Source organism: Indicator indicator, chromosome 34 (assembly GCF_027791375.1).
Source record: "Indicator indicator isolate 239-I01 chromosome 34, UM_Iind_1.1, whole genome shotgun sequence".
Lineage (NCBI taxonomy): Eukaryota > Metazoa > Chordata > Aves > Piciformes > Indicatoridae > Indicator > Indicator indicator.
The window spans coordinates 1,065,807-1,084,987 of record NC_072043.1 but is presented as its reverse complement, the minus strand read 5'-3'; the positions used below and the strand labels follow the sequence as shown (position 1 = coordinate 1,084,987).

Sequence of the window (19,181 nt, the reverse complement as noted above, 5' to 3'; positions counted from 1 at the left end):
CACTCAGGAGAGGTTTATCCTGCTGCAGCGTCTGCAGGCATCCCCTGATTCACTGCTGCCATCAGAGCAGGGAGAGAGGCTTGGGGAGCACACAGAAAAGACGGGGTGGTGGGGACAAGTTGCTGCTGCAGAGATTCCAACTGGAATCCAAAGGAAAATGTTTCCTTATAAGAACAGTTGGACATTAGAATCATCTCCCAAGGAAAGCAGTGGAGACCTCTCCGTTGGTCAGGATTAAGACTCAGTTCACAGGGTGCTGAGCCAGCTCATTGCAACTCTGCTGTCACCTGGAAAGGTTGGAGCAAATGATCCTTGGGGTCCCTTCCAACCTGGCACTCCATGAGTGTGTGAACATCACTGACTGGGCACCAGTAGCCTGCTGGGAGCCTGCTTGGCACAGTCCCAGCTGAGCGCAGGTCACATTTAACTTGCAACCAGGCTGGCACAGCCCGGGCAGAGAAGGCAGAGCCCAGCCAGGCCAAGATGCCTCCTGCTGCTGCCTGGCCCTGCCAACACCTTGCCCCCTCTTGCCCTTTCCCACACAGACCCTCTGCGTGTGACCCTTACACCAAAGAAGCTCAAGACAGGCATCGGCAGCACCGTCATCCTCTCCTGTGCCCTCAGCGGCTCCCCCGAGTACGTCATCCGCTGGTACCGCAACACGGAGCTGGTGGTGGTGGATGACTACATCTCCATCCGGGGCATCAGCAACGAGACCCTGCTCATCACGGCCGCCCAGAAGAGCCACTCCGGGGCCTACCAGTGCTTCGCCACCCGCAAGTCCCAGACAGCACAGGACTTCTCCATCATCACGCTGGAGGGTGAGCTGCCTGCCTCGGGCTGGGGGCTTTCCTCTGCCCATTTCTGAGGTGTGCTGGGATGTTTATGCATGGCTGGAGGGCCACTGGTGATGCCTGGGCTGTGTGTGCCCTTTGCAAGCAGCTCTGGAATGCAGCACCAAGATGAGGGTTGATTCATCCAGCCCCTGGCCTGAGGCACTGCCTTTCACTGGGTGTCCCCATCCAGCTTGCTGGATGTTTGGAGAAGGGGGATGGCTTCTGCAGAGCCAGGTGTCCCCTTAGGCCAAGCTCCACATCCACCAGCACGTCCCCTCACAGCACCTCCCAGCTGCAGAGCTTCAGGCACACGCTGCAGACCAGGGCCTGTGCTGGGCTCCCCCTCCTTGGGCAGGGGGGAGCTCGAAGCCACCCTCACCAGCAGGTCGACTGCTGCTGCCCTGTGGCTGCCTGCTCCCTGACCCCCCCTCCCCCTGGGTGCCCCCCCAGATGGGACCCCCCGCATCGTCTCCTCCTTCAGCGAGAAGGTGGTCAACCCGGGGGAGCAGTTCTCCCTGATGTGCGCCGCCAAGGGGGCCCCACCGCCGACCGTCACCTGGGCGCTGGACGACGAGCCGGTGCCGCGGGACGGCGGGCACCGCACCAACCAGTACACCATGTCAGACGGCACCACCATCAGCCACATGAACGTCACCAGCCCACAGATCAAGGACGGCGGCGTGTACCGGTGCACTGCGCGGAACTCGGTGGGCAGCGCCGAATACCAAGCGCGAATAAACGTAAGAGGTGCCTGTCTACTTTTAAATATCAGAATAGGACTTTTAACTGGGCTTTTGGGTTGGGTTCTCTTCCCCACCTACCCCCCCCCCCCCCAGCTGACACTCCTCCACATTACCCCCAGTCTCCCTCCTCCTCTTCCCGGCTGCCCCAAGCCCAGTCCCCAAGATCCCCACAGTCCCCACTCCTGCCCTGCTTGCTCACAGCATTGAGCCTCCCACCACTTGAAGAGGACAGGCTGGAAGAGTTGGGGCTGTTCAGCCTGGAGAGGAGAAGGGTGTAGGGGGACCTCAGAGCTGCATTTCAGTATCTGAAGGTGGTACAAGGACCTACAGCTGGGGAGGGACTGTTCAGAAGGGCCTGTGGAGATAGGATGAGGGGCAATGGTTCGAAACTGGAGTAGGGCAGAGTTAGGTTGGACAGCAGGAGGAAGCTCTGCAGAGTGAGGGTGGGGAGAAAACGGAACAGGCTGCCCAAGGATGTGGCTGAGATTCCATCCCTAAAGACATTCAGCATCAGCCTGGATGCAGCCCTAGGTATCCTGATCCCGTTGGAATTGTTCTTACTGCCTGCAAGATGCCCTTACCCTCCAACCTGCTGCAATTTGTTGAACCTGAGTTTTAGCAAGAGTTAGGAGGTCCTGTAGCCTCCAAGAGCTGGAGTTTGGCTTTGCAGGGACAAAAGGACATCAGGGCCTGCTCTCACCCCACAGAACCCCCACATGGGCTAGCAAACAACCTCCCCAAGGTACTCCACAGCTGAAGAAGGTGTTGGTGGTGGCAACAAAAGTATCCCGGGTCCCCCAGTGGCCTCCCAAATACCCCCCAGTCCCAGCACGGAGCTGGGCTCCCTGCAGCAGAGGGATCTGCATGACAAACGCTGATGAGGCAGCAGATGAAATCGTGGCGAATGAGCTTTGATTTGTCATGTCTGTGTTTTCTTTGTCTGCTAAAAGCCATGGCCGCGTTAATCACCGCGTTACTGCGGCGCCAGCGTGCTGCTGGCTGCGTTGCAGGGAGCGCTTGGTACGGTGTGAGCCCCTGCCCGTCAATAACCACCACTTAGAGCTCCCAGGCGTACAGGTGGGAGCGAGGCAAGAGACAAGGTAGCGTGGATTTGTCTCCTGAGAAAGAGGGTTGAAGGGCTGTGTTTGTGTCTCAGGTCTGAAACAGATCTAGTGGCTTTTTGGCTGCGATCCCAGGAGAGTCTGCATTTTGCTGCCGTTTGCTGTGAAATTTGGAGCAAGCTCATCCCTCAGCCAGGAGAAGCCAGAGCAGGACGTGTCCTTGTCTCCCTTTCCCCCCCACCGCTCTCAGCTCCTGACAGGCTGTCGCTAGATAAGATCCAGAATCTTTTATCCCTGGAACGCAGCAAGTCTCTCAGACAGGCCCAAGAGAGGGTTACAGAGCGAGATGCTAATTCCTTCTTTCCTGCTCCTTTTCTAAACGTGTCCCGGCACGAGCAGCTCCTTCCATCAGCTTATCCTGAGTGTCTGCTAAGCTGTTATCCTGCTTCACCCTCGGGTCGAGGAGTCAAGATAGGGTTAAGCTTTAGATTAGTTTGCTATTTCCGGGAGAACAATGTAATTATTGATGCATGAAACCTCGTTGAGATCCTCACCTGCAGCATTCTCCTGGTCTTCAAGCCAGCACTGGAGCCGGCCAGAACGCAGGGACTGTCTGGCTCTCCAGCCATGCATGGCTTGTCAGCAGGAGGCTGCAGAAGGTGGATTTTGGGGGAGGTGAAATATATTTGCCAGCAGCAGTCAGGTTCCCAAAGCAGCTCTTGTCGAGGATGTTTGGCACAGCACAGACAGTTTCCTCCTAAAAGAGGCAGAGAGCAGCTGTGGCCTGGGGGGAGCATTCCCCATCTCTTGTAGAGCTCCTCTGGTCACAGTGGTGTGTTTGGTGGTCACAGCTGCTACTGCACAGGCACTTCCAGACACCATCCAGCCCGCTGCAATGAGCAGCAGTGGTGTCTGCAGGTGCAGCTACCCCAGCACTGACGTATTGACCCTGAGATCCAGGGTGGGGCTGGCTGGAGCCTGGTCACGGTGAAGGGGCCAAGGTTGCCGCTCAGAGCTGTCGCAGGCGTGGGTGAGGAGCTGGAGCTGGAGGGTGCAGCTGCTGAGCAGCTTTCCCCACGCAGGCTCAGGGAGGAGCCCCAGTCCGCTCCTCACCCTAAACCTCTGGTTGCCTCCTTTGCCTGTGAAGCTCTCTCTGAAGTAGCAGCAGCAGCTCTGCATGCAAGCAGCCTGCCCTTCGGAATTAACCTAGCCTGCCTCTTCCTTCCTCCCCTCTATGTAGGTCCCCCCAGCATCCGAGCCATGAAGAACATCACGGCAGTAGCCGGTAGGGACACTTTCATCAACTGCAGGGTGATTGGCTACCCCTATTACTCCATCAAGTGGTACAAGGACTCTTTGCTGCTGCCCGATAACCACCGCCAAGTGGTCTTTGAGAACGGGACCCTTAAGCTGATGGATGTGCAGAAAGGCATGGACGAAGGGGAGTACCTGTGCAGTGTGCTGATCCAGCCCCAGCTCTCCATCAGCCAGAGTGTCCACGTCACCGTGAAAGGTGAGCAGGTGCAGAGGCCATCCTGGGGGCAATGGGAACAGGAGGGCTGGAGCATCTATCCTGTGCAGTGGAGCTGTTCGGCCTGGAGAAGAGAAGGAGATATTAGAGCTGCATTGGTGTATCTGAAAGGGATCTATAGGAAGGCTGGGGAGGGACTGTTCAGAAGGGCTTGGAGTGACAGGATGAGGAGCAATGGTTTGAAACTGGAGCAGGGCAGAGTCAGGTTGGACATAAGGAGGAAGTTCTGCACCGTGAGGGTGGGGAGACACTGGCACAGGCTGCCCAAGGCTGTGCCTGAGGCCCCATCCCCGGAGACATTCAGGATCAGCCTTGTTGTGTCCCTGTGCAGCCTGCTCTGGCTCGAGGTGTCCCTGCTGCCTGCAGGGGGTTGGACCAGATGCCCTCTCAGGGTCCCTTCCAACCGACGCAATCTGTGAATCTCCTCTGTGGGACAGAGGCAGAGGAGTGTAGCAGAGCGTGCCAATGGTAGCTCAGCTCCCACCGAGCTGGTTCAGCTCCTGCCGGAGTGGCTACACCTGGCCGTGCCCACACAGCCGCAGCCACCCCATGCCGGGCCGTATCCATTTCCTTTGACAAGCCACGGAGCAAGGCTGCACGGTGTAAACACAACGGATTAAAGCAGCTAACCTTTGCTCGGATCACCTTCACCCATGTTTTTCTCTGTGTGTTAGCTTTTAAAAAAATAATACCCTGGGTCTTGCGAGCGCACAGAACATCTTAAAAGCTTCTGGAGGCCATCAATTATTCAGCCCCTTTGAGGGAGCTATCAGTCCTAATGAATTGAGCCGGATGCTTTCCCTCCCAGTGCCTGGCTGAGATTGCACCGGCAGCACACAGCGCTCCCGGATCTGCCGTCCCCAGCCCTGCCGGCTCCCCTCTGCCCGTGCCCAGCCCTGCCTGGTCACTTCTACCCGTGCCCAGCCCTGCTGGCTCCCCTCTGCCTGTGCCCGGCGTGGCGTGGGCAGTAAGTGATCTCGGCAAACACAGCCACGCCAGGCACTGAGCCAGCCAATTGCCTGTCTGGGGCTCACCCAGCAGGGTATTTGTGGGCTGGATTTTCCTCTGATCCCCCCCTTCTCTCTCCCCTCCCCTCCCCTTCCCTCCCAGCCACCATTTTCTTATTAGGAATGAGGTTAGCAAGAGAGAACATCAAGCTGATTAGAGATGCCACCACTTGATTAGCTGAGGCTCTTCTGCAAGGCTTTGTGAAGGCAAGAGGAGGCTGTGGATAACCTGAGGGTGGCTGGGGAGGGCTTCTCTCCCCTTGGGTCTACAAGTGAGGGCATGGACAGCCCTGCTCTGCTCACTGCAAAAGTAGGAGGCAAGTGAGTTTTGGTCCACAAAAAAAGATGTGGACAGGCTGGAAAGTGTGTGGAGAAGGGCCTGGAGAATGGTCAGAGGGCTGGAGGATCTCCATGCAAGGAAAGGATGGGAGCTGCGTTTGTGCAGCCTGGAGAAGAGAAGGCTTAGGGGAGACCTTATCACCGTGGAGCAGTGCATCAAGGGAGGCTATCAGGAGGATGGAGACTCCCTGTTGACAAGGAGTCCCATGGGAAAGACAAGGGGGAATGGGGATAGGGTACTGCTGGGGACATTTCCATTACAATCCAGGCCCCCCCTAGACCTAGTCAAAGCCCAGGCTTTGACTACCTGACCTTGAAAGGTCCTTTCCCACCCAAACTGTTCCATGACTCAATGCTGATCTTCTTGGGATGAGCAAGATAGGCAGGGCTGGTGTGGAGAGAGCAGCTACAGGGCTGTGTGTGCCTGAAGCACCAGGAGATGCCATCAGAAGGTTCAGGATGCTGGAGCTCAGCCAAGGTTTGTATTCTGGGAGACAACAACAAGCAAACCCTTCCCAGCCAGGATTTACTGCGGTGATTAGTGGCCGGTGGCAGGCTGGGGAAGGCGAGCGGCTGGAGATGCTCTGCCACAGCCAGATGTCTTCATCCCACCCATGGCACAGCTGCTGGAGATTTATGCCCAGCTCCAGGGATAAAAACCCTGTGGGAAAAGTTGCCAAGGCCCTAGAAGAGTCAGAGCCAGCTCCATGGAGAGGGGCAAGTAAATGGAGCTGTGGAGAGAGAGGAGGGCAGGGTGGTGTGGAGCACCACAAGGCTTTTACTGCCACACGTGCCTGGCCACCACATGAGGTTATGGCCTGAAATTGTACCAGGGGAGGGTTAGGTGGATATTAGGAAAAATTTCTTTATGGAAAGAGTTGTCAGGGATTGGCACAGGCTGCCCAGGGAGGTGGTGGAGTCCCCACCCCTGAAGGCATTCAAGAAAACGTGGCCATGGCACGTGGGAACATGGCTCTGACGAACCACATGTGGGTTTGGTGCTGTCCTGGGCTATGTGGATGGGCACCATGGGCAGAGAGACCCTTGTGTGGTGCCATCTGCTGCTGCAGCAAGCTCTGGCTGTGGGGAGCTTGGGCAGGGGAGACCTCCTCTGTGGAAGGCTCTTCTGTGTCCTTCCACTGGCAGCTCAGAAGCGGCCGATGGGGCATGTTTGGAGAGGCGTGGATCCACAAGCCCAGCCCTGCTCTGCAATAGACTGCAGTGCATTCCCAATTAATTATTCATTAATTATGGAAAACAGGCAGCCTGGCTCCATGGCTCTGGCAGCCTGAGCCACGTCGCTGTGGCTGGCAAAGGGGCAAGCCAGCCCTGCCTGCACCCAGCAGCCCTGCCTGTACCCAGCAGCCCTGCCTGCACCCAGCAGCCCTGCCTGCAGTGGTTAGCAGCTCAAGGGGGTGGCCAGCAGCCCCCCAGCTCCACAGAGCTCCCAGCTAGTCTGGGCAGAGCCCTGGCATGGAGCCCTTTGTGCCAGGGCAGAGCTGGGAGCCCAGGGCCGTGCGTGGCAGTGCGGGGAGCCCGCAGGAGAGGGCAGCTCGTTTCTGCCGAGGGGACAATTGGCAGCCTGCTAATTTAATTACAGAGACTGCGGAAAGAGGATCTCATCTACCAGGTGCTGAGCCTTGTTAAGCTAATTGTCTCCCTCTCTCCACTTTCTTCCCCCTCCCGCATTGCCAGAGCCAGGCTGCGGTTGCCTAATTAAGTTATCAGAAAGATAATGGCTGGTTCGGAATCCAGGGCCTTTAAGAAAAGCATCCATCTAATAATTGCTTTTCCACAAGCAGATAAATGCTGAGGTGGAATTTCGGCTGGGTGGGGGGTGGCCAGGGCTTTCCCCAGCGCAGGGAGGTAGATGTTTCTCCATCCTGCTCTTAGTGTGGTGGCCCTGCCAGATGGGAGATGTCTTCCTGCTGTCCTCTCTGCTCAGCAGCAGCCTCTGCTCTCCCTGGCCGTATTCTTGGTGGAAACAAAAGCCAGCCTTAATTTCTGGGCTGCTCCTCCTCCTGGGAAGCATCTCCCCCAAGCCCTGCTGCAGCCCTTCCTTGCTGGAGGAAGGTTGTCCCTGGATGGGCTCTTCAAGTGTGCTGTCTGCTTCTTCCCCTGACAGTCCCTCCACTGATCCAGCCCTTCGAGTTCCCACCAGCCTCCATCGGGCAGCTCCTCTACATCCCCTGCGTGGTCTCCTCCGGGGACATGCCCATCCACATCACCTGGAGGAAGGACGGGCACGTCATCCTCTCTGGCTCCGGAGTCACCATCGAGAGCAAGGAGTTCATGAGCTCCCTGCAGATCTCCAGTGTCTCCCTCAACCACAATGGCAACTACACCTGCATTGCCAGCAACGCCGCCGCCACTGTCAGCCGCGAGCGCCAGCTCATCGTGCGCGGTGCGTGCCAGGCCCTGGGTGTGGGGGGTGGGTGGTGATGAGAGCCAGCACGGCAGGGAGCAGGGAGAACTTCAAGGCTGGAGGGAGAGGACGCTGGTCCCTCGTTGCAAGAGCACCTCAGAAGCAGGACAGGACAAGGGGCAGTGGATGGAAGCTACAGCAGGGGAGCTTCCACCTCAGCATGAGGAGGAACTTCTTGACTGTGAGGGTCACAGAGCCCTGGAGCAGGCTGCCCAGAGAGGTTGTGGAGTCTTCTTCTCTGGAGACTTTCAAGCCCCATCTGGCTGTGTTCCTGTGTGACCTGTGCTGGATTCTCTGGTCCTGCTCTGGCAGGGGGTTGTACTTGATGATCTTCAGGGGTCCCTTCCAACCCCTAACATCCTCTGATCCCGTGATCCTATGAAGCAGGCTGGCAGGGTGAGGAGCAGGGCAGGGAGGAGTTGTGAGGAGCTGGTGGGGTTTTTGCTCTGGTGATTGTCTTTTCTCTCCACTTGCTCAGTGCCTCCTCGCTTTGTGGTGCAACCCAACAACCAAGATGGCATTTATGGCAAAGCTGGGGTGCTGAACTGCTCTGTCGATGGGTACCCCCCTCCCAAAGTCATGTGGAAACATGCCAAAGGTAGGGATGAGACACAGCAGCACCCAGGCACCTCCATGGGGCTGGGGAGAGGCCCCCTCTGGTATGGCAGCATTAGGCCTCCCAAGTGCTCCTCTGCCTTGGCTGAGCTCCATGTCTCTGTGCCCTCCTAGGAAGCGGCAACCCGCAGCAGTACCACCCCATCCCCCTCACGGGCCGCATCCAGATCCTGCCCAACAGCTCCCTGCTCATCCGCCATGTGCTGGAGGAGGACATTGGCTACTACCTCTGCCAGGCCAGCAACGGCGTGGGCACGGACATCAGCAAGTCCATGTTTCTCACCGTGAAGAGTAAGTAGCCAGGGCCATGCCACGATGGCAAAAGGGGCTGGGGACCTGGTGAAGGTGGCTGTGACTGCGGGTTGGGGGCGTTGTGAGCAGAACCTGGTCTGGTGCAGCCCCCTCCTCCTCAGCACAGGGGGTACAGCGTGGCTCTGCCCCCGGCACCGCACATCCCCGGGATCAATGAGCAGGGCACGGGGAGGGCATTGATCCCCATCCTCCAGGGACCTGCTTCCCTTTTGCTATTAAATGCACTTTGTCCTTAATAAACCCAGCGATCAATGGACATCGTGCTGGCGGGAAGGAGCTCGCAGGGCTAATTCGCCTGGGCTGGGCTGGGCTGGGAAGTGTTGTCAGGCGCTGCCTCTGAGCTGTGCTGCTCATTGGATTCCTCTCCCGTGGCTCTCAGCAGGCTGCATTATCCCCCAGCTCCTCCGTGGTTGTTAGGATTGGAGCATTCAAACCTCACAAAGGGGGTGGTGAAGAGGGTGCCAGCCTCTCATCGTTCACTCTCCCGTGGCAGCTCTGGCACAGCTGGAGGCAGGGCTGGGCTCAGCAGGGCTAAGCTCAGCCCTGTCCGTGCCCATGGGATGTGGGCACACAGTAGGTGGGGGTTGCAGGTGATTCTGTCCCTCTGCTCTGGTGAGATCCCACCTGGAGTACTATATCCAGTTCTGGGAACCCCAATGCAAGAAGGACATGGAACTGTTGGAGTGGGACCAGAAGGGGCCTGTGGGGACAGGCTGGGGGAGCTGGGGCTGTTCAGGCTGGAGAAGAGAAGGCTCCAGGGAGAACTTAGAGCAGCCTTCTGGTAACTGAAGGGGCTCCAGGAGAGCAGGGGAGGGACTTTTGACAAGGGCTGGGAGTGACAGGATGAGAGGGAATGGATCTGGGCTGGAAGAGGGGAGATTTAGACTGGAGATGAGGAAGAAATTCTTGATAGTGAGGGTGGTGAGTTACTGGAACAGGCTATCCAGGGAGGCTGTGGATGCCCCCTCCCTGGAGGTGTTCAAGGCCAGAAGCCCCCTTCCAAGCCAAACCACTCTATGAAGCCCTGGGAGCCACCACCATATTGTTTGCCCCCTGGGCAGGGGGTGCACAGCGTTCCCCAGGTGCCAGTGTGTGCCAGTGGGGGTCTGATTCCTGGGGAGTCACCTGGGACAAGAGAAGGAGAGCAGCGATGCTCAGGCAGCTCCCTCCCCTCATCCCCTCCCCAGCCATCGCTGCGTTTTCTGGCAGCGGCAGGCATTTCTCTGAGGGCTTCTCCCCCCTCCCTGTCAGCCTCTGCTTTCCCGTGGCTCCGCTCCCCTCCCTGTCAGCTGGTTAATTTCTCCCACCGACTGATGAGTCCAAACGAGCCACTTCAAACAAGGCACTTCAAGGGGGCCAGGTACAAAGTCGAGGAGATTAATCCCGGGCGAGCGTGCAGCAGGCTGGAAGCTGGATCTGCTGCCGTGTCCCTGCTCTCTGCCCTAATTGCATCCCAGGACAGGTTGCTTGCTGACTTGAAGAGCACGTAACCTTATTATGCACGGGCTTCTCCATTTCCTGGAGACCTCGCAGCCTTTGAAAAGGTTGGGGATGAATCTGTGCCGGCGAAGCGCCACAGCCAATTAAGCGAGATGCGGAGCTCTTTGTTTTGGTTCGTTTCGAGGGGGGGGGCGGTTGTTTGTTTAGTGAAATGTCAGCCAATTACAGCCAGATCAGCGCCGGCTTTCCTGGAAAGTCAGAGCGCTGCAGACAGGCTGAAGGGAAAGTTAATCACAGCCCGAACAAAGCCTCATGGTGGGCAAGGGGAGCAGCCAGGGCAGGCAGCCCCCAGCCCCTTCCTGGACACACTGCCATCATGGGCTCCAGGGGCTGAGATGGCCTCGTGATGGAATCATGGAATTATAGAATCGTTTGGGGTGGAAAAGACCTCCAAGATCCTACCAGCACCATGGCCACCAAACCATGGCCCCAAGTGCCATGGCTACATGGTTCTTGAACACCTCCAGGGATGGGGACTCCACCACCTCCCTGGGCAGCCTGTTCCAATCCGTGACCACTCTTGCAGCAAAGAAATTTTTTCCTCATTTCCAACCTAACCCTCCCCTGGCTCAATTTCAGGCCATTTCCTCTTGTCCTATCACCTGATACTGGGGAGAAGAGACCAACCCCACCTCACTCCAACATCCTTTCAAAGAGCTATGATGCAGACCAGTGTGTGTGGTCCTGGCCCCGAGGATCTGTGGACCTCCTAGTGCCAGGAGGAGCTCCATGGCTTTTGTTAGGTGGTGGGCAAGGAAAGTCACCCAGCTTTGCTGGTACCAGCTTGCAGATGTGACCCTGGAGCTTTCCCATCCTCTGCTCAGCCCCCAGTGCCTGGCTGGGTGCAGGCAGCCACGGTGACATGGCCACCGTTGCTCTGGAAAGGAACTGGTTAGCTCCTGGTGAGGGGCACTGTGAAGCCAGCAGATGCTGGAGGACGGCAGTGTGTGCCCGGGGGGTGGGCGCAGGTGAGGGCACTACCAGTGCATGATAAATGGCATTTAGCAGATGGCTGCACACCCACCTGGGTGTCGAGAGCAGGGAGTGTGGGATGGAGAGGGACACACCCTCGGGGGGCCCTGCAGGCTGTGCTGGGGCTGCTGGGGTGGTGGCACGCAGAGGCACGGTGGGCAGCACTCACTTGGAGACCTGTGCTCAGCTCTCCCTGACACTGCTGTGGCTGGGGGCATGGGTCTGAAGAGGGGGCTGGCAGAGAGACACAGCTGCCCGCAGGTGGGGCACAGGCTGTGTGGCAGCTCAGGACTGTTTGCTTCCCTGCTGTGGGAATTCAGCTCCTGCTTCAGGTGGAGCTCAGCTCATCAGCAGAGAAAGAGCTGCAGTAGGTGCAACCAAATTAGCATCCCAGAGGTGGCTCCCAACGAGAAGGAGGGGGGTGAGGGAGGCAGACACAGCCCTTGTCACCCTTGTCACCGTTCTCATTCGGTTGTCACCAATGGCTTGTAGCCCAGTCGGGTGTGGGATGGCAGAACATGCCAAGCCTCCCTTTGTCACCAGCCTTATCTGCGCCCAGCAAGCAGGACCAGCCTGGTGTCAGGGCCGTGTTAACAAGGCTCAGGGGGGAAGTGTGGCATAGCACTGGCAAAGGACTGGACACAGGGAGGATGGGCAGGCACAGAAGGCATCAGAGGCAAGCTCTCCTGCGCAGCAGCAGGGCTCTGGCTGATGCTCTGGCAGGCAGGAACCAGCGTTCCTGTTGTCTCTGCAGCCAGGCTGGGGGGCTTGGGGCAACCTGGAGCAGCCCCCAGCAGCCCTTGGAGGGTCAGTCCCAGCAATGCTGTCCCTCCACAAGCAGCAGAGCAGGTGCTGGGTGGCAGCACTCGGGGGTGCTGTCTCTGTGTCCCCTCCAGCACTGTCTGCACAGCTGGTTGGGGTTTCCTTTGGGCTTGCGTTGCTGCTCCCCTCGCTGCGGACTGCACGCTGCTCCCCCGGGACCCAGCAGCTGAGAGAAGTGGAAATGTTTACATCTAGGAAGCTCCGCTTAATCAAACATCAGTAAGTGCATTTCAGCAGAGCAGAGCCTGCAATGGAGCAGCTCTGCTCCTGGGGCTGCCACTTGCCAGGAAGGTGGCTGATGCCCCCTGGCTATCGCAGCCCTGTGGGGCTCTGCTCCCCTTTGGCCCCTGTGGCCATGGCCAAGCTTCCAGCTTGGACCAAGTGAAGGCTGAATGCAGGGAAGCAGCCTCCTGTCCCTGGGTGCTAAATGACAGGTGGCCTCTCATAGAACCATGGAAATACTGAGGTTGGGAGAGACCTTTGAGATCATCCAGCCCAACTGCTCACCCAGAGCTCACAGTGCCACCACTGCTGCTGAGCCACTGTCACTAAACCCTGTCCCTCAGCACCCCATCCACGTGGCTTCTAAACCCCTCCAGGGATGGTGACTCCACCACCTCCCTGGGCAGCCTTTTCCAGTACCTGAGAACTCTTGCTGGGAAGAAATTTTTCCTAATATCCAACCTGAACCTCCCCTGGCACAAATTTTGGCCATTTGCTGGTTTTTTGTCACTTGTTGCATGTAAGAATGGCCAACCCCACCTGGCTCCAACCTCCTTTCAATGAGTTACAGAGAGCAATGAGATCTCCCCTCAGTCGCTTCTTCTGAAGGCTAAACAACCCCAGTTCCTTCAGCTGCTCCTCACAAGATTTGTTTGAGGCTCTTCCCCAGCTTTGTTGCCCTTCTGTGGCCCTGCTCTAGCCCCTCAGTGTCCTTCTTGGAGCAAGGGTCCCAAGACTGACCCCAGGATTTGAGGTGCAGCTTCACTGATATCAGCACAAGTCCCAGCACTGCTCTTGGGTTGCTGCTTGGACTTGATGATCTTGGAGGTCCCTTCCAACCCAAACAACACTCTCTTTCTGTGTCTCTATGGCTCTCCAACATCCCACCCCTTTGCCATCTCTATACCATGCTCCCCCCGGGCAGGACTACCAGCCAGGCTGGGCACCACCGCTCTGTCCATGCCACGTGGGTACCTGCCCTGCACCCCACAAACAGCAGCAGATCCGGAGGAGGAGGTTTCCTTGGCTGTTAATTGAATTACATTGGCAGTGCCAGGCGTGGAGCTGTAGCTCATTAGAGCCTCTGGTGCCCCATTAGAGCAGCGTGTGTTGCCTTTGCGGCTGTCATTACCATACATTACCGCGGGACTCGGCGCTGCTGTTTGTTTATGCATTACATTTTTTTTTTCTCTCTCTCTTTTTGCCTTACCCAGCCTGCCCTTGCCCCTCCAGTCTGCTTCTCACACTGGCTGGGCACCCACCTCCATGGCAGTGCCACGGCTAAGCTGGTGGCCCCAGAGTGCAAGTGGGAGGTAGCAGCTTTGTGGCAGGGCTGGGGGTGTTTGCTGGCAGCAAGAGAGATTTGCTGTGCTGGGGGCTGCATGAGATCACCTTTGAAGGTCCCTTCCAGCACAGTACAAGCTGGGAATCTGTGGTGCCCCAAGGCTGTGCTGCAGTCACTGCTTTGGATGTGCCCATGGTGGGTGCTGCAGCCCAGTTGGGTGGTGAGCATGGTGTGGGGCCTCCCCCCACCATCCTCCAGCACATAGTGAGATACTGGAATGGTTTGCCTAGAGGAATGGTGGATGCCTCATCCCTGGAAGTGTTAAAGGCCAGGCTGGATGAGGCTTTGAGCAAGCTGGGCTAGCAGGAGGTGTCCCTGCACATGGCAGGGGGTTTGGAACAAGGTGATCATAGAATTGTATGGGTTGGAAAAGCCCTCTGAGATCAATGAGTCCAACCAGCAACCCAACCCCACCATGGCCACCAATTGCCATGGTCACAGGTTTCTTCAACACCTCCAGGCATGGGGCCTCCACCACCTCCCTGGGCAGCCTGTTCCAGTCCCTGACCACTCTTGCAGCAAAGAAATTTTCCCTGATCTCCAGTTTAAGCCTCCTCTGATCCTTAAGGTCCCTTCCAATTCAAGCCATCCCACAATTCAATTCCATGATTCTCTCTTGGGATATCTACGGTAAAAAAATGAACAAACCTCTGAGACCAAACCCCCAAACCCACCTATCTGTGGCATCTGCAGTGCAAAGGCAGCCTGGCCGCTGTGCAATCCCACTCTGTATTCTGCCCAGGTTTCTAGGAGTGAATTATGCAAATCTGTGATGGAAAACATTCTTCCTCTCATCCTCGGGAGTGTAAAACCTTAGTCAATAATTCATACCTGCGCGTCCCTGGCTGCAGCCTCTCTCTTCATTATGGCCTGCGCCGGCTTATTTGTCTTTGCCGCTTTATTGTCTGCCCTGCTGTAATGCTCTGCATTATAAAATTTATCTGCTTCATTATTTTATGATCCTGAGCTCTCTGACGCAGCCAAGACGATGCCGCTCCGAGCTGCATGGCCTCGTGGTGGAAACCCCCCCCCCCGGCATCTGCCACCTCTGCTGGGGCTGGGCAGCCATGGGTGGCACCTAGCTCTCTGGGCACCCACGGGTGGCACCTAGCTCTCTGGGCGGATGTTGCCCTGGTGAGAGCTCATCTGGAATATTGTGCCCAGTTTGGGGCTCCCCAGTTCAAGAGGGACAGGGATCTGCTAGAGAAAGTCCAATGGAGAGTACCAGGATGCTGAAGGGACTGCAGCACTGCCCTGTGAGAGGAGGCTGAGAGCCCTGGGGCTGGTTAGTCTGGAGAAGAGAAGACTGAGAGGGGATCTGATAAATCTTTATAAAAATCTGAGGGCTGGGGGTCAGGAGGGAGGGGACAGGCTCTGCTCAGCTGCACCCTGGGATAGGACAAGGGCAAATGAATGGAAACTCCAGCACAGGAGGTTTCACCTCAACATGAGGAGGAACTTCTTGACTGTGAGGGTCACAGAGCCCTGGAGCAGGCTGCCCAGAGAGGTTGTGGAGTCTTCTTCTCTGGAGACTTTCAAGCCCCATCTGGCTGTGTTCCTGTGTGACCTGTGCTGGATTCTCTGGTCCTGCTCTGGCAGGGGGGTTGGACTTGATGACCTTCAGAGGTCCCTTCCAACCCCTAACATCCTGCAATCCTGTGATGACCTCCTGCCTCCTCACCAGTCCCTGCCATGATCACCTCCCACCCCAACACCACCATTGCCATCAAGGGGCAGACCAAGGAGCTGAACTGCACAGCGCGGGGGGAGCGGCCGATCATCATCCGCTGGGAGAAGGGGGACACCGTCATCGACCCCGACCGCAACATGCGCTACGCCATCACCACCAAGGACAACGGCGATGAGGTCATCTCTACCCTCAAGGTCAGGGTTTCCAGGGGGCCTGGCACAGCCCCAGGCTGCTGGGTGTCTCTTGCCTGGTGGATATGGGGGCAGAGGGTGCTCGGGAAGGGTGGTGGTGGTGGTCCCCGCGTGTTCCTCACTGGGTGTGACACAGGATGGCAAAATCAGGGCTGGCAGGGAGGGGTGTTGGAAACTGCAGCTGCAGTGGCTCCATGCTCTGGTTGTGTCTGTCCCAGCCACAGCAGGCTGCAGGAGAAGCACCTGGCCAGCACCTGGACTTTTACAACTGGTGTAAGAGTTAGCTCTGCCCTGGGCCCCTGCAAGGAGCCAGGCTTCTAATTTTAATTACCCCAATTAAAAACCAGCCACTGGCTGCTGGTGGTGGCAAGCCTCTGGATTTTGCACCGGATCTCAGCTGCCTACAGGAGAGGCTCTGCTGGTGAAGGGGTTCTGCAGGGCTGTCTCCAAGAATCATTTATCAGCGCAGAGCCAAGGTGGAGGACTGGGATTTGGAGGGTGACCTACCTCATGGGCACAGCTCCACAGTGCTGGCAGCAGGCTGGGATGCTGGGGGATGGTGAGGGCATGGTGCTCAGGGTATGGTGCTCAGGACAGCTCAGGCTGAAGTGGTTCCTCTCCTCCCCCTGAAATGCTGGCAGCTGAAACCAGCCGACCGTGGCGACTCTGTCTTCTTCTCCTGCCACGCCATCAACTCCTACGGGGAGGACAGAGGCTTGATCCAGCTCACCGTCCAAGGTACACCTTGAAACCTCACCACGAGGATCCTCCTGCTTCCAGGATGGGCCTTCTCTGCCTCTCATCCCTAACCTGCCACCCCCGTGTTCCCCCAAGAGCCCCCTGACCCACCGGAGCTGGAGATCCGCGAGGTGAAAGCTCGGAGCATGAACTTGCGGTGGACGCAGCGGTTCGATGGCAACAGCATCATCACTGGCTTCGACATCGAGTACAAGAACAAGTCAGGTGGGTGCTGCCTGGCATCTCCTCCTCGCCTTGTGCCAGCTCCTGGCAAGCGCTGGGGCCGGGGGCTGCGCTGTGGCCGCTGCAGCCCCGGGCTGGGCTGCGTGGGCAGGTGCGGGGCTGCCTCCAAGGGAATCTTCTGCATCCCAGCTCCTTTGATGAAAAAAGGAGAGAGAGCAGCGGTAATGAAATATGTTAATTTCTGTTGGGTGGAAGCCTTTGAAAGGGAATATTAAAGGAGACAATATTTGTGAGAAGCCAAACCCAAACAGCAGCGAGGAGGGGGAAGCCCCCATGGGGGCTGGGGATGAAAGCTTGGAGGTGCCTGGGGCCTTCACCTACCTGAGCATGGCCTCCTTGCTCCTGTGGACCCCAGGATCAGGGAATTGTTTGGGATTGGAAAAGGCCTCTGAGATCATTGAGTCCAACCAGCAACTCAACACCACCGTGGCAGATAAACCCTAGCCCCAAGTGCCATGGCTACAGGTTTCTGGAACACCTCCAGGGATGGGGACTCCACCACCTCCCTGGGTAGCCTCTTCCAATCCCTGACCACTCTTGCAGCACAGAAATTTTTCCTCATCTCCAACCTAACCCTCCCCTGGCACAATTTCAGGCCATTTCCTCTTGTTCTGTCACCTGATACCAAGGAGAAGAGACTGAGACCCACCTCCCTGCAACCTCCTTTCAAGGAGCTGTGGAGAGCAATGAGGTCTCCCCTCAGCCTCCTCTTCTCCAGACTAACCTCCCCCAGCTCCCTCAGCTGCTCCTCCCAAGTCCTGTTCTCCAGACCCTTCCCCTTCTCTGGACCTGTTCTGGGAGCAGTGGGGTTTGGGTGCTGACCCTCCTGCCTCGCTCTGCTGCTTTTCCAGACTCCTGGGATTTTAAGCAGTCCACAAGGAACATCTCCCCAACCATCAACCAGGCCAACATCGTGGACCTGCACCCAGCCTCTGTCTACAGCATCCGGATGTACTCCTTCAACAAGATCGGCCGCAGCGAGCCCAGCAAGGAGCTGACCATCAGCACAGAGGAAGCAGGTGCTGCTCCCAGCTCGGCCACTGGGGCTGGAGGATCCTCAGCTGAGCGTTTTCCTGCTCAGGACTCTCTCCCTGCTGCTTCTCAACGTGCTCTCCTGCCTCTGTTTCCCCACAGCTCCTGACGGGCCACCGATGGATGTCACCTTGCAGCCGATGACGTCCCAGAGCATCCAGGTCACCTGGAAGGTGAGTGGGGCTGGGATGCTTCTGGGGTTTTCCCTGCCCACAGGGGCTTGGGCAGCACCAAAGGTCATCCCAAGTCTCTGTGCTGGCAGCTTGTCCTGGGACCCAGGAAGAAATTCCCAGGCAAAATTTCCCCTTCCTGGAGATGTTCAAGGCCAGGCTGGATGAGGCATTGAGCAGCCTGGGCTGGTGGAAGATGTCTCTGGCCATAGCAGGGGGTTGGAACTGGATGATCCCTTCCAACCCTAGCCATTCAGTGATTTGAAAATGAAAACCTGAAGGGCAGGTGCACAGCTCCATCACAGGGGGTCCTTCTTAATCAACTTGTAACCATGTCCTTATCTCATGAGGTGTCCATGGCAGGGTGAGAGGATGAGGCCATAAAACCTGAGGCTGTGGGCTGCAAGTGTGAGAGCAGAGATCAATAAGATTTGGAACCAGATTTATTCTTCCAAAGGTGCATAATGAAAACTAAAATTGATTATGAAGTTAGGAGCTGGAGTTATGAAGTGGTGAGTCAATAAATTTAGGGTTCCAACTTCTGCCTCCTGACTCCCCTCAAGCACTGGGAGAGCAGATTAATGGCAAATCAGATTCACTTGTGAGATAAGTCACTTCATTTGGAGTGTGCTGCAGCCAGATGGATCACCCTGGCTGGGCAACATAAATTTGCCCTCAGCCTCATCGATCGCTGCGTGCTCTGCAGCAGGACACTCAGCATTGATCCCTGGGACTGCCTCCTTAAGGCTGTCACACCTTGGGGGGTTTCCCCTCCTCCTGCTGAGCTGCTCCAGTAGGGAAACCTTGCTGGGATAGAAGGCAGCAGGATGTGCCCAGGCAGCACCTTCCTGTCTGGTGGCCTCCAGAAAGGACCTTTTGTATCATAGAGATGTTTGGATTGGAAAAGCTCTCTGAGATCATAGAGTCCAAGCAGCAACTCAATATCACCGTGGCCACCAAACCCTGTCCCCAGGTGCCATGGCCACAGGTTTCTGGTACACCTCCAGGAACAGGGACTCCACCACCTCCCTGGGCAGCCTGACCACTCTTGCAGCACAGAAATTTTTCCTCACCTCCAACCTAAGCCTCCCCTGGCACAATTTCAGGCCATTTCTTCTCCTTCTAGCACCTGAGACTAGGGAAAAGAGCCCAACCCCCCCCCCCCCCCTCACTCAACCTCCTTTCAGGGAGCTGTGGAGAGCAATAAGGTCTCCTCCCCTCAGTGTACTCTTCTGCAGGCTGAACACCCCCAGGTCCCTCAGCTGCTCCTCCCCAGCCCTGCTCTGCCACTCAGAACGTGCAACTCAATGCTGCTGTGGGGAGAGCAAACTGAGCAGCTTGAGCAAAGCCCCTGGGGAGGGGCAGAGGAGACAAGGGACCCTGCAAG

General features: G+C 57.3%; 1 protein-coding gene across 1 annotated transcript in view; it reads left to right on the top strand.

Annotated features, from left to right (window-relative positions):
* The window catches only part of DSCAML1 (DS cell adhesion molecule like 1), a 116,149-nt gene that overhangs the window by 83,543 nt on the left and 13,425 nt on the right, over positions 1 to 19,181 (top strand). The window contains exons 6-16 of the mRNA XM_054395599.1: positions 546 to 821; positions 1,287 to 1,583; positions 3,881 to 4,153; positions 7,643 to 7,921; positions 8,421 to 8,540; positions 8,672 to 8,848; positions 15,415 to 15,614; positions 16,253 to 16,349; positions 16,446 to 16,574; positions 17,444 to 17,611; positions 17,727 to 17,797. Of these exons, the coding sequence (XP_054251574.1) occupies positions 546 to 821; positions 1,287 to 1,583; positions 3,881 to 4,153; positions 7,643 to 7,921; positions 8,421 to 8,540; positions 8,672 to 8,848; positions 15,415 to 15,614; positions 16,253 to 16,349; positions 16,446 to 16,574; positions 17,444 to 17,611; positions 17,727 to 17,797 (2,087 nt within the window). The remainder of the gene's footprint in view (positions 1 to 545; positions 822 to 1,286; positions 1,584 to 3,880; positions 4,154 to 7,642; positions 7,922 to 8,420; positions 8,541 to 8,671; positions 8,849 to 15,414; positions 15,615 to 16,252; positions 16,350 to 16,445; positions 16,575 to 17,443; positions 17,612 to 17,726; positions 17,798 to 19,181) is intronic.